This window comes from Melanerpes formicivorus, unplaced genomic scaffold (assembly GCF_026170545.1).
Source record: "Melanerpes formicivorus ecotype bairdi unplaced genomic scaffold, bMelFor1.0.p_v2 SCAF_16, whole genome shotgun sequence".
NCBI lineage: Eukaryota > Metazoa > Chordata > Aves > Piciformes > Picidae > Melanerpes > Melanerpes formicivorus.
Window position 1 is genome coordinate 15,630,159 of NW_027142368.1, and position 15,248 is coordinate 15,645,406.

The window sequence follows — 15,248 nt, forward strand, 5'->3', positions numbered from 1 at the left end:
CAAAACGTTATAGGCATAGGCTACCTTAATACCCAAAGCCAGCAACAGTTGCAAGACTAGAGTGAAACCCTCAATTCTCTGTCCCCTAAAAGACAAACCACTTCCATCTGTCCAGTCATGAAATTCAACTTGGTGTAAAGTTGCTGAGTTCCAGAGGTTCCTACAAAGGAGTTTTGGTTGGCTTTCCCAATTCTTTGGGGACATTATTTTTATCGCTGTGACCATGCCTGACTAAATCCTCATTTCAGGCACTGCTCTTTTATGATTCACATTGAAGCAATGCAGCAGCAACCTCGAAACTTCAGTCTTTATTTCTGATCCATTAGCCTGCAGTCAGGAATGCCCTCTAGGTGTAACCTGAGGGGCTGCATTGCTGTCCACCTACTCACGAGTGGACAGAAGGAACAAAATGCCAGGCTTTTGTCAGAGGTTATTTTCAGCTCGGTGATAGCAATGGCATTGCTCTGATCCCTCAAGCCCTCTCTCATACCCCTCCCCTCACAGCTTTTATAGGGCTGACAGCAGCCACCACTGCACTCAGGGAGTGCAGGAATCCCTCACCGCTGCCTTTCAGGAGTGCAGGAATCCCTCACCTTCAGACCCTCCAAGGTCTAAGAAAACAAGGAGAAGCACCCAGCACCTCTGGTAAGTTGAGGATATTGGGTTCTGCTAGGACTGTCTGATAGAAGGATTTGGGTGTTGGGTGGTAGAAACAGCTTCTTGCTTGACAAAGGAAATTGTGTATCTATAGCCCAGAAATGCAAGCCCAACAGAGCTACGAGCGCTGCTTCACGTTTGGAGGAGCCAAGTGGTAAAAGAGATTCTTTTGGGCTTGTCAGCCTGGTAGTAGCTACTAGTGTTAGAAGGAAGAGGCTGTGGGAATCCTTACTAATGAGGAACACCTTGTGAATCCATCCAAGATGGGATCACAGGTTTCAAAAGCTTTAAAATAAGTGGTTAGAAAGCTACAAAGTGACGTTTCCCACCCATCGTGAGCTTGTCTTTCCACACACACTTCTTCAAGCCCTCCAACTCCAATGCTTGCATAACCTCTTGGATAACAGTATTCTAGGATTATTAAACAAACAAACAAGAAAAATCAAGACCAAACCCCCCAAATTCAAATCCTCTGGATATTTCATGTCAGTGACCAATTTTCTTTACATCAAATGAGAAGCAAACTTCTGTGCAGACTCCGGAGGAAAGGGCTTGACGAGCGCAGAGTGAGAATTCACACAGCCATCACTCAGGCACTAGAGGACAGCACAGCTGGTCAAGTCTTCAGAAAAGCCTCAGTACTTCAAAAAGAAAATGAAAATACCAACTTTGAAAACCTTTCTATCTGAAGATAAAATTATTTCAAAGACTAAGGCTTGTATGCAGAGAAAATCATCCCATGTCTGCTCTCAGTCATCACGGCTCCATTCCACTCTCTGCAGCGGTTGTGCTTGGCACTTCAAAGACATAGTGTGGGGATAAGGATTTAGGGAGGAGTGAAAGTTGCTAGCCCAGGATTTAGGTCTGGAAAAAAGAGCAGGAGGATGCAGCTTCCCACAGCCACCTGAGTCAAAGTGAACTCAGTGCCTATATGCAAGCCTGTGTGGGAGGCTGTTGCTGGGCTTTCAGTCAGAGCTCAGCAGCCTGCTCTAGCAGTGGGGCGTCACAGTTCTGTGGGGATGCAACCTGAAAGCTCTGCCAAAGCATGCACCAAGGAAGGTTTAATAGGGATGTGGCATTGCTGTGCTAGAAAACAACAGCTAATGTGGAAGGACAGGGATGAAAGCAAAGGGCTCAAAGCAGAGTGGCTTTCCCCCTCAGCTCTGCACATCACACACTTCATAACAGCTTGGTTAAAACCTTTGCTTTCCAAGGCACTTGTGTCAGGGAAAAATCAGCATTCACTTGCCTTTCACCAGCTCCCTCAGCCTCTCTGTGCTGGTTTACTGCAGAAAGAAAGGACAAATGCCAGTCAGTGTGAGATGCTGGGGGTGGCTCACTGTGACACTAACACCATGTACCTGTGTGCACAGCCCAGTGAATGCACTGGAACAGAAGAGACATGATTCCAAATACCTAACAACACTGTATCTGCCTTCAGTGAGCTCAGGCTCCAAACAAACATTTTCTCTGGTGTGAATCTGTTCTGCTTCCTGCAGTGGGTGGGATCTTGACAAAAACACCTCCAGGCTGCTGGAAACGCAGTGGCAGGGATTGTGCTCTACACTGCAGGCACACCATGAGGAAACCCAACAGAGAGGGTTAGTTGCAGAGGAAGACAAAGAATTCTGACAGCCTTCTCTGGCTGCTTTTCTAAAGCAAGCTATCCATCTATCCTGACCCCCACCGTGCTGGCGAGGTAACACTCAGCACACTTAATGAGTCACTGGTGGTCACAGGACAGGTCAGCAGCAGTGCTCTGATTAGATACTGGGACCAAGTCCTGGCTGCACTGGCATTTCCCACAGACTTCAGCTGGGAAAAGAACTTCCAAGGCAGACTTCATGCTTGCATTTCAACATAGGCAGTGGGCTGCTGTTGGTTATTTCTTAGGTAAGGAATCAGTACCCCCATACTTCTAATTGAGTCTAGACTGAACAGCTTGCTGGGACTGAATCAGAGACAAGGCACAGCCTGTCTGTTGGACCCCATTCAGCATTTCTACCACCATGTGGTCACAAAGACCAACACCTCCCATTCCATTTATCCCCTTCAGAGCCATCCTGCAGCACATGTGGCACCCTGAGATAATCCTCCCAGCCACACTACATGTGACTCCTGCAGCCCATTCTGACATGGCCTGAGCTCTCAATGCTCCAATGTGGGAGCACTTAGAAAGGATAACCTGGTGTTGAGCAAGGAAACACCAGGACTGTCAGCATCTTCTTCACCTGCACCATGCTGCCTTTTGCTCCTCTACACAACCTCCTCAGGCCACCACTGCATCCAGTTCCCATTTAGCTCAATGGATCCAAATATATTTTGGGTTATATCCTTACCAAAAGCACTGTGATTAGAGTGAGGCAGTTACATGACACCCAGATTTGTACAGTATGCCCTGCAGAAGACAGCTCACATTTCCTCCTGCTTGTGCAGAGCTTCCTTGCTCTGAGGCTCGCCTCCAGAGGAGTGTTCCAAGCTCTGAATACCAAGCAGCACATAGCCTTGGCTGCACATCCCATGTGCGTAACTGTGCTCCTCAGAGCAGCAGCATTTCGAAGCGGAACGGCACAAGCTGCTGAACGTTATTAGAGCAAGTCCAAGAACACTCCTGCAGCTTAACAGTACCAGGAGTGCCTGCCAACATCTCCCATACTAACAGGCAAAGCTCCTCTGTCACATGTTGAATACATTTAGAGTGAGCCCACTCTGCTGCCCACTGGATCACCAAAATAGAACAGGTACCCTGTGCTCAGCAGTCCCTGCCACTTGGCCAGAGCAAGACAATCAAGTTCAGGCAATTGCAAGGGGATTTGGATCTGCCATCAAACTGAGTGAAATTAAGGCTCTGGGTGTGTTTGCTGCTTTTTGTTTTTCCAATCTTATGCCAAATGTGAGACAAAGTTCCATTTGCATATTGTAAGGATGAAGTTTTAGCCACGGTTCTAATGTAGGTGAGTACAAAGCTGCCAGTGCCACATACCCTGCGGCATTTACTTGCTACACAGGCAGCATCTGCAGGGATGGCCACTGCAGCTCAGTGCAGAGAGATGAGCACAAGCAGAGGAGGAGCACAGGCTTGCCCTGCTAGCTCACCCACCTGCAAACCAGCCAGCACAGACATCACTGCACACACTGCCACTCACACCAGGATCCTTCTGGGAACGTTTCTACTGTGACTTCTTTCTCCTACAGCTTCCCATCAGGTGATGCCAAAGAAGCATGGAAAATGTGTGTGCATGCCCAGTCATGACACTATAATTAGCCTCAGCAGCAATGCTTCTTTCAAGAGCTCTAACCACAGCCCCTAAGAGCACAAGGTTCACTATCACACGTTATCAGACTTGCAAAGATTATTTTTGCCCCCTTCAGCTAATGATGTAATTAGAGCTGCTTTCCAACAAGTACCCCACTGCCACAGACTGGGATGCTTGGTGTGCCTTTGAGGGGAACTAAACCAGCAGAAGTTGATCAGAGACTGGAGGTACAAACCAGCTCTTCTCCCAGGCAGCTCTCGGTGCTGCTGCAGCTGGGAAGGGATGTGACTGCCAACTGGATTTGAAAGGGAAGAACCAGGAAAACCAAAATCCTTTCATTTTCAGGCAAGTGTCACAAACCTGATTTTGATCTCCCATCACTCTTCCTTCTCTCCAGATGGCTGAGCCATCAGGTGAACTTATTATTTTTTCAATCAGGGAAGTAAATGGCACCAGCACAACACCCAAGAGAAAACACAGAATAGGAGAGTAAGACAAAAAGATTTTACCTGTGTGAAAGATTTTTCTCTGTGCCTTTAACTCCCATTTAAAAGAAGTGGAAAAGATTTTAACAGTGCTGTTCAGTGAAGCCTTCACTGAGCAAGAAGGGACCATGTAGTCTGTTCCCTGCATGAGTTATTTTTGTTTCTCTTTTCAGCCACATCAGATTTCCCCCCTTGCTCGTTACATTACAGATAAACAGAGTCAAAGACAAGCTGAGTTTCCTTTCCTTTCTGCATCACTACTGTTTTCCACCTGTCAGAGCAGCTCGCTGGTGAACAGCCTCCCAAGAGAGCTGACAGGGTCTGAAGGAGATTAAGGATGCTGCTGCTGCATGACAGCAGAGGACTAAGCTGATTGAGCTGGGGAGGTTGTTCAGCTGAGCATAAATCAGCCTCACAAAGGGGAGAAAGGACTGGATCTCACATGAGGGTGACAAGTATGCAGGTAACAGTCACAACAGTGAATAGCTAATTACACAGGGTTAAGGACACACTAATGAGAGCAGTACTAAAGCAGAGATGTTTGGGTGTGCTGCTGTCTGCACTGTTATCAAACACTGCCTGTGAAGCCTACATGGCTATGTCCTCAACACTCTGCTGTCTGCATGCTCCCTTTTGCTGGGCTGATGTCTGCTGCCCACTGCCTGATTTCTGGTGGTAGTCAGCAGAAGGAATTCCCTTCAGCTTCAGCTCGCAGAGCTGGCATATGGGAACTGCTCCTTTCATTCTGAAATGCAGAAGATGCAGTACAGAAGTCACTGAGATGAGAACAGGGACCATTAGTGTCCAGTGTACAGACATAGCAACATGTTAGCCTCAAATGCAGGCCATTGAACAGGCCTGGGGTGTTACCCAGCTGCTGGGGTAAATTCCACCCCCCCCTTGATCTCAGAAGGAAATTCTCAGGTTGCAGGCTCAATTCAGCACTCAAAATCCTTTTCTTACTCAAGAATATCATCTTATGGTGAACTGAACCAAACACAAATAGCACAAGCAGGCTGCAAAAGGACTATAATAAGAGGGTGAGTGGTTTTCCAAGAAGGAGAAGGAAGGCCTGTGCCAGGAGCTGGGAACAACCTGATAATAGGATGTGCAGGGGACAAGATGACGTCCCAGGCTTTCTAGAAACAATGACTCAAACAAGAAAGCAGAAGGACAAAGCCTAGGCTGGGGCTGTTTCAGCTGTGTGACAGCACAATCATCAGGGAGGGCACTTGCTGAGCCTGCTGTCAGGCGACCTGAGCTGGGCTCCTGGCTCTGGCGCTGCCCTCCTGCGTGACCTTGGGCAAGTCTCTTCAACAGTACCTGCACCAGCAGGGACTGGAACAGTGACCACTACTGCTTTTCTTCTTGGATGTTTAGGTTTTAGAAACAAAGAAAAGCACCTCAGGAATCTCTGTTACTACTTTACAGTGCCTTTAGCCTGCAGCTGTTTCCTGAGGAATCCAGCATGGCAATACACAGCTCGTTGCCATGCAAGTGTCCTCTCACAGAGCACCACACATTTGTTACAGTTCTGAGAGGAATTATCCAGGTATGAGCTCTACAAAATACAATGAGACTGACACAGAAAATCCCCTCTCTGCCTGTCACTAAGGAAGCTCCTGTGCCACTGGATGGACAAGCAGTAGCTTTGGAGAGGCAGCAGTAACACCACATGCTGTCTCTTGTCTCTTCTGTAGAAAATGTAATGCCAAATACTGTCCACACTTCTGCTTAAACTCCAGTAAAGCTCTGGTGTGTTTCTTAGTATCCATTAAGCATTCCCTTGCCAAACCAGATCATAGAATCACAGAATTGTCAGGGTTGGAAGGGACCTCGAGGATCTTCCAGTTTCACTCCCCCTGCCATGGGCAGGGACACCTCACGGTACATCAGGTTGCTCAGAGCCACATCCAGCCTCGCCTTCAAAACCCGCAGGGATGGGGGAAAAACTGAGGGGATAAGGCTACAGCAGGATACAAGGGAGGGCAGGATTGGAAGAAAATGACTGTTGTTTGGGAAATAAATCCTAGATCCACTTCTCCAGAAGAGGTCTGAGTGATCCTGGCACCTTCTCACTGAAGTATCTCAGAATCATTTTGTGTATTTACCATCACAATGTGTCAAGCCAAGGAATATCCTTATTCACAGGAAAGGATCACATGGGACAGAGGATTAAGAGTGCCTTTGCCCCACAAAGCATCAGGTTAGGACCCTCACCCAAGGCTAGGACACATTCCTGCCACTGCACAAGGATCTAGCATATTGCAGGTATGCAACAACAGTTGAGTGGAGAGAGGAAAACAAGGATAATAAAATAGACTAAATCAAACTGCTCTGTTCAAAATGATTCACTTCTGCTGTGGTGCTTATCTCTGCATTCTGATTTTCCAGGTTACACTTCAGATCCAAGGATGCCAAACTGGGGAGGTGGAGCCAAATGCGGTGCCTGTGACAAGACAGTCTACCACGCTGAGGAAATCCAGTGCAATGGAAGGAGTTTCCACAAGAGCTGCTTCCTCTGCAGTAAGCTGAGCAACACTCTTTAAACTTCACACTATTCCCACAGCTCTACCTAGAGCTTTTATTAAAGCTACTCCTTTTACTTCTTTATACAACTTTGTTTCCCTGAGTGACAAAATTAGCTCACAGAGTACCTACAGCAGGCAAGCAATATAGAGGAAGGCAGAAACAAACAGCATCAGGCTGAATTCCATACAGGGAAAGTTCTGTAAAGCTCATGAACCAGCCTTCTGGGAAAGCCTGAAGCAGAGGGCAGTCACATTAATCACCCTACCTAAAGTCCAGCTCAGTGAGATGGATTCTTGTCCCTGTAGAAAACTAAAGCTGAAAGCTGTTTCCTCTGCTTTTAGTGACAGAAGGGTGGAAAATGGCTGTACCTGCTCTGAAAGCAGCAGGCAGTTTCTGGACTGCCATCATGCCACTCCACAGCCCAGTTTTCTAGCCCTTCACCCAGAGCAATCTGCCTCTCAGGCTCCTGGCTCTGGTGATTATCATTAGGGGCAGTAGAGTGCTGCAGAATCTAGGTCTATCTCCAAGAACATTCTGTCCTACAAGGCAGCATATTATGAGGCTGCTTCAAGTTAAAAAGCCTGAAAGAAGAAACCAAACAGCATTCATAAGAATGTCTTGTTGGGATATCAGAGGAAATGACTACTTCAATGGTCTACCATAACTCACCCCTCACAGCAAAGCTGTGTGTCAGTGTCATCAAAACCTTCACACCAACACCCTACCAGTACCCGAGGCTCCTCCTGCCCCATATTTCACTTTTCACCCCATGCACTTTGGCAGATAGATTCCAGGAATTCTGCTTCCTTTGCAGAGGGGCTAGGACTTGAAAAATCAGAGAGCAGGTATCAGTTCAGTTCTGTTGGCCCTCTGCAATCAGGTAAGAGCTAAAGACACCTCAGTAGTTTATTTTGCAGACAATGCTTGAGGTTCAGTTCCTTTGCAGTGTGAACTCTGCCATGACAGCTTCAAAGACACTGAATCTAAGTTTTGACCTTTTTACTTGAATGGATAAATTGTCATTTGGAGGCACAGGGTTGCTACTAGATGCTTAGATGACACAGTACAGTGCTACACAGCAACAGTCCAGGAGACACACTTGAGTTGTCTTTGCCTTTCTCCAAGTGCCCTGCAAGCGATGCCTAAAGGACTGAGTAAGGAAGAATTCCCTCCAAAAGCATTCAGCTAATTGACAACCTTCAGCCAATTCTTACAGAATGGGAAAAAGAAATCATCTCAGGTTTTGTGAGACCCCTGAGTGCTTCCATGTGCTGCCTGTAACAATTAATGCCAGATATCAGAGAGAGTAGAGGGATGCAAAGGTGGCATTTAGGAGGAAACATTCTCTGGCCCTTTATCAAATGCTAGGAAATATGGCAAAAAAAGGATAAATGAGAAGGCTCTCCAGTGCCTCACAAAAATAAACAGCTGCCCCAAAAGGGCACAGGTAATACCACCTCTCTCCCACCCAATACTGGCCAGGTTAAAGCTTCATTGTTAGCAGAAGTGACTTTTATTTCAGCGATTCCTGATAAACACAAACTCAGTGACTTGGCCAACTGCTCATGAGGTTTGCTGTGGAGGCTTTTCTGTCTCTCTGTTTGACTTGGTTTTGTCTGGGTTATTGTTGTTAGTATTATTATTAGTCCCTTGGAGTTGTAAGTCTGAACTAAATTACTGACAGGCAAGACACTAAAAAAAGCATTCCCAGCAGAGGTATGTTTAAGATCAAAACCTAAAGATGCATCTAAGCCCAGCTGGCAGATGAGAGGTATGTTAATTGGCTTCACCTCTCTCATGATTCACCCTCAGTATCATGTATCAGCTTTTCAATGAACCAATTACAGGATTTGGTTTCTCAGCAGAAGCAAACCAATCCCCCCCAGCCTAATCTCTGGTACAGAAATAGTTAACCTACTTAGCTGAGCTTTTGTGTGTTTTCATAGTGAGTATATCTGCAATCTAATTCCATCTTTTCCATGATATTTGAGCAGGCACACTGAACACACCAGCCTTTCCTGATGAAAAACTTCCATTGGGGCACAGCTAGAAACTCCAAGCAAGCTGTTAACACAGCAAGAATCAGGCAAGAGGGTCTGCAAACCACACTCTCTCCACTCCAGAGCTTTTCCCTACAAACATTAAGTGAGAAACTTCTTCCCAACACAGCCTCCTTCCCATGCAGGCTGCTGCTCACCTACCTTGTCTCCCTGTCAGCTTTCACTCAGAGCACAGCTGTGATGGACATTTGGCAGGATCTCCTGCCATCAACCTGAGCCTCCTCAGTGCTGGCTGCTGAATGGTATCTGCTGGCAGATGACAGGTCTCCAAGTTATTTCCACAATAGCACTTCAAGGGCTTTTGCTCCATCTGTTGTGGTGAATTGATACTCTATCCCTAAGGTACCAGAAATAGAAACACTTTATCTACTGCTAGAGTTTCCATCATCCCTTAACTCCCTTAGCAAACATAATTATCATCTCAAAGCAGAGGAAACTGTAGCAGGATGAGATCAGGTTCACACATTTACAAGAGCCCCTAGTTTTATTTTATTAACTACAACCATCCTTGCAAATTATTTTCCCCTCTCCACAACCCAGTGACAGAATTAAAGCTGGTTCCAGCATCACCTTGAAGTCCCTGGTGTGGGTACAGTTTAGACTCACAGCAGGACAATTCAAGTAAAGACAGGGAAAAGAGACTAATCAAACAGCTAGCTCTCCCAGAGCTGGAACTCCCACCCACTTTCAATGCCTCTGTATTTCACAGGTTTCTGCTGTTTATATGAGCTAAACAACTTGATTTCCCCAGCTACCACCAGCCCACAAGAGGCTGGAAAGCAAGTTTAAGGTTTTTGTCTATTTTTTTCCCCCTCCATCAGTCACTGTTGTCACAGTGAACAAACTGGAAGTGCTGAAGTGCTGATTTTTTTAAGCACACTTCAAGCCCCTGATGTTCTACAGGCACTCCCAAGGGAAAGCTGAGTCCTCCCTTCGTGGGCTGGGGCTGTTTCACACCAACTTCCCAAATCAGTGCAGCACACAGCCACAACCACTAAGCAGATAAGGAATGGAGCTACTGTACTTCATCCACTCATTCCTGTCCACTTTCCATGCATAAGCAGCAAGGGGATCCACTGGAAGAGTAACAAAATTCAGCCTCTACATGCTGGCCAGGTTTAAGATGAGCAAAGCCCTGTGGAGAGAGCAATCCACAGCCACTCAATGAGAGTAACCATGTGTGAGAGTAGCCTCAGCAAGCTGGTTAGCTCTAGGTGTAGCCTGGATGCTTGCTTGCTGAGACCCTCAAGTGAGCACCTGTAGCACTCATCAGCTTTTAGTCCTTCCACACTGAAGCTTGGTTTAAATTAATGCCACAGAGGATCTAACTTGTGTCCCCTTAGGAATGTTTGGCACCTTCTGCTGGAAGTCTCCCAGACCCTTCCTAGTGAGCCAAGCCAGGCAGCATTTCTCCGTGGTGAGCATCAACAGGCCTCTGATTTAGGAATGACCACAGTCATACTCTTTGTCATCCTGGAGGAAGCCTAACGGAGCTGAGACCACCAGTTACCCAGGATCACTGGTTTGCCCTGCACCATGCCCCAAGCAAATCACTGAAAGCCCATGTGCTGCTTGGCTCTGCCTGGATGTGGTCTGCACATTAGATCCTCCACACAAAACCAGCCTGGGCTGAGATGACAAAACCACCACAGTCCCATGGTGTAGTTATTCTGAATCACAAACTCAAAGGGAAAACTCAAGTGTTGAGACCTGCCTCTCCTCCTGTTTTGCAGTGGCTTGCAGAAAAGCTCTGGACAGCACCACAGTGGCAGCTCATGAGTCTGAGATCTACTGCAAGACTTGTTACGGGAGAAAATACGGTCCCAAAGGTATTGGCTTCGGACAAGGGGCAGGATGCCTCAGCACCGACACCGGCGACCACCTGGGCCTGAACCTGCAACAGTGAGTTAAACCCCACGGGGAGCTGCTTTCTCTGGTCACCCAACAGGCTACTGTGGATATTTCATTCTGTTGCCATAACAACTAGCAGAGGTAGCAGAGCAGACTTCCCTACCACCCTTCCTTCAGTGGACAGAGCAGCTGAACAGCTTTTAATGATGTCCAGTCTCTTGAAGCCTTCTTCATAAACCATCTCCTCCCTCAGTTATTCTGCAGAAGTAGCCTTTATTTGACAGCACAGATGTAAAGATCCACTGTGGTTCTAATGTGCCAGCAGTAGCAGAGTGGTAAAGTCACACTGACTACAGAGCAGGGGAATTCTCCTTTTTTACCTGGCAGAGGCTAAAATGCAGTTAGGTTTTGCTCCTAGAGCAATAAGCACACCACCACACACCGTCAGCTCTCCTCTCAATAGGGGAAAGAACGTTTCCAAACCCTCCCTGTGGCTCAAACAACACTTACAAACACACCAAGAGCATGTTTGAACAAAGGAATTCTAATGGGATACAGCTTCCCCAGGCACACAATTATCTCTGACAGGACATTTTAACAGTATTTCCCTATGATTCCCAACGCTGTACATTTCCAAATCAACAATGCTTTCTGCTGGTATAAAGAAACCAATTAGCCACTATGCTGGGCAGGAAAGAAAAGCTTAAATAATGTATTTAACTGCAGCTCCTTGTAAGATGAATCCATCACAGGATTCAGCAAAAACCTCTCATGTCCTGCAGATTTAATGACCTGTTGCAGTCCAACAATCTGGTACCTCAGAAGTCATCCTGGGAAAGGCTTTAAGCCAGCAAGAGGCACAAAGCACAAACTCCTGAAATACAAAACTACTTCTCTGATGTGCTTTTGACCCTAGGCCAGCTAAGACCCCCAGCTCCTCCTGCAAGCACTGCAGTCACTAATCAAAGAACTGCATGTAAAAATGGAATTTTTACTTTCCACTCACTGAGTACCAGCAGCCAGCCAGGTACAAAGAACAGAGAGGCCTTTTGCCTGGGTTCTCCCTCTTGCCTCTCAAGGAGAAAACTTCCATTTCTCCATTAACTTTTCATTACATACCAACTTTTCTGCATGTGGCTGCTGTCAGCTCCATGTATTCAGCCCCAAACAGGTAACATGAACAGCCACAGGATCAGCTTTTCAATCACACCATTCACAATTCAATACTTCCATTGTATGTTTCTCTCCTCCTTTTGCATGTTTAAGGCCTGTCATTCAGTACAAAATCATGCTTCTAGAATGAAGGTCACATTTTAGAACACTGAGAGCTTTTGTTTTCAGGGGGTCACCCAAGTCTGCTCGCCCTTCCACACCAACCAATGCCTCCAAGTTTGCCAAGAAGGTGGCAGATGTGGATAAGTGTCCTCGCTGCGGCAAATCCGTCTATGCTGCAGAGAAGATCATGGGAGGAGGAAAAGTAAGTACTTACTACAGCACTGCAAACCAACCACATCCTATCATGCTGACAACAGGTTTCCACCCACTATATATATGTATATAGATTATATCTATATATGTATCAACTAGAGTTGGCTGCTTAAGGTCTCATCCAACCTGGCCTTGAACACCCCATGGATGAGGCATCCACAACCTGCTCCAGAGTCTCACCACCCTTGTACTGAACAATTTTTTTCCTAAGGTCCAGTCTAACCCTACTCTCCCTCAGCTTCAAACCATTCCCCCTTGTCCCTCTACAGCCTTCCTGGAGGATCCTTTTAGGTACTGGAATGCAGCTCTAAGGTCCTCCAAGAGCCCTCTCTTCTCTAGGTTGAGCCACCCCAGCTCCCTCAGCCTGTCCTCATAGCAGAGATGTCTGAAGAACAACTCCTGGCTACATCACTGCTATTCCACTAACAGCTCTGGGGATTGTTAGAACTTAACTATCTATCTGCAGTGACAATAGCAAATATATTAAAGAGTTTCTGTGACTGGAAAACCAACAGCCTGTCTCACATGACATGCTGGTGTTCTGCTCTAGGAGCTCTCCCTAGAATATTGTCTCTGCACAGCAAAGAAGTGGCCCAAATAAGAGTCATTTCTGTAGCTCCCTGCTTTTTACTAGAGCCCCATTAAGACCAAAGTCCCCAGATAAGATCTTGATCTGGGCTAACCCAGTCATTGAAAGAAAGACTAACCTAGAATGACTGAAAACGGAAGCCACAAGACCAAGAAAACAATGCTGACCACCTCACACCATCAAAAGCAACAAATTGTGTCCTGTACCTGCTGGCTGTGCACTTTCTGTACCAAACAAGGAACTGTCTTAATTTCCTCAGCCCTGGCACAAGAGCTGCTTCCGCTGCGCTATCTGTGGGAAGAGCTTGGAATCAACAAATGTTACAGACAAGGATGGAGAGCTCTACTGTAAAGGTAAGAACTGTAATGAGCTCAACTGTCTTACTGAGTCCATCTAAAAGTAGGCTTTACAGAGCCAGTATTGCCATCCTGAGCTACCTTTTTGCATGCTTGACTTCTTGAAATGTCATTTCATCTTTTCTGGACAACTTTGTGGAAGCCCAAGAGCTACAGTAACAGTGCAGATGCATCTTCAGCTACTAAAAGAAACCAACTTAAAAATGTTCAAGCAATTCTTCTCCAAGCGTGACAACCCCTTAGATCTGTCCTCAGACCCTCTACCAGGAATGCTGCCATACCTTCTGGGCAGACTCTTGTACCTGCACAACCTTACTCACCAAAAACAAACACCAAAACCCACAACCAATCCACAGAGATCAAGATCTTCAGAGGTCATTCCTTTGAGGTCACAGTCCTGGTCTGGGTTCTTGCCAGTGAGAGTTAAAAGATACTTACACTATGCTGGTAGCTAACACATTAATGCTAAATTATGCATCCAGATGTTCTTCTCAGAGCATGAAAGTTCACAGGCTTCACTTGACTCTCAGAAATAGCTTAAGGGGAAAAATATGCAAAGTTTTAATATCCTAGGTTAAACTTTATGCAGGGAATCATAAAGCAGCATACTTAATTTCTGTGACTTGGGGCAGTCTGACAACTGCAAGTGATCAGATTAGCATATCTGGAGAAACATGAGTACTTCCTTAGCAGAGCTGTGATAAATAACCTTGCAGAAGCTAAAATGGAATGGTTTGAGGCACCATCAACAGTCTCAGGACTGTGTTGCTTTTAACCTCTGCAAATTTGCAGTGTATTTCTCAGTCTGTAGCAGTCACACAGATCAAATTTCACTGCTTCTTTCCAAACAAGAAAGTAGCTTTAATGAAGATGCCACTTAGATTTTCAACACAGTTTCTTTGTGGTTTGTTTGGGGTTTCTTTTGAAGATGATCAGATGCAGCTTTGGTTTAATTCAAATGCTTCCAGTTCCACTGTTAGAACCTACTGACACTTCTGGGCAAGTCAGTGTCAGATTTCCTTCTCTTTATGAAGTTGGTAATAACAGTCAAAGCAGAAGTCATTTAGCTCTATCTGAAAACACTCAGACTACCATTCACCTCCCTCTTTCTTTTGCAGTCTGCTATGCAAAAAATTTTGGTCCCAAAGGCATTGGATTTGGTGGCCTCACTCAAGTGGAAAAGAAAGACGACTGTGAATGAGAAGCAATGGATGCAACACTCCGACCCCTCCTGGTGCCACCAAGTGTGAGCTGTCAAGTAAAACATTAAGCATCACATATTGCTACAACCTAGGGCATTCATTACTTGCAGAGGGAAAAAAAGTCTGTGAGCTTGTATCTTAAGAAATTCTTAGATTAGTTGAAGAAGGAACAGTGCTAAACCAAGTGTCATGTCTGTTTTACAGTAAATAAAGACAAAAATCCTCATGGAACAATACTGCTTCTTAAACCAGTACTGACCACACTTTAGAGTGGAATGTTAGAGACTCAGCACACTGTCCCATAAAGAGAGAGATACCTTCTGAAGCACAAGAGTGCCCTGATTCAGGCTGTGGTTTCCTTCCTTCAGACTCTTATGCTGTCTGTATCTCTACCTATCTCCTGGAGGCGTCTGGAACATGCTGACATTTTGTTATGGCAAAGTAGATGTTAATCACTTGGAGACAATTAATAAGGATTTGAAATTCTTTCTCTCCAAGGCAGACACTCCTGAGGTAGAACAGTATTTCCTGAGAATACAGTGTTGTCAGTTTTGTTATTGCATGTTTCCAAGCTACAATAAAGCACTGATACTGCTTCACATGATTTTCACTTGTATTTGCTTGGGCTTTTATGTTCTACAGTGCCTCAGATAAATGCATTGCAGAGAGATGACTGAACCCCCCCATTTCTTAACCACAACAATTGTTTCCTTAGCCTGCTTTACTCTCATCTTGTCAGCTCTTGATGGTATTTAATTTTCAGATCTTGAT

The 15,248-nt window shown here is 45.8% G+C and overlaps 1 protein-coding gene across 1 annotated transcript; it reads left to right on the forward strand.

The window, feature by feature from the left end:
* The first annotated feature begins 519 nt into the window (after positions 1 to 519).
* Positions 520 to 15,076, forward strand: CSRP3 (cysteine and glycine rich protein 3). Its single transcript, XM_068148393.1, has 6 exons — positions 520 to 645; positions 6,794 to 6,925; positions 10,725 to 10,893; positions 12,184 to 12,319; positions 13,179 to 13,272; positions 14,394 to 15,076. The coding sequence occupies exons 2-6, from the start codon at positions 6,814 to 6,816 to the stop codon at positions 14,474 to 14,476; spliced, it is 594 nt and encodes a 197-aa protein (XP_068004494.1). The 5' UTR covers positions 520 to 645; positions 6,794 to 6,813; the 3' UTR covers positions 14,477 to 15,076.
* Positions 15,077 to 15,248: the final 172 nt, after the last annotated feature.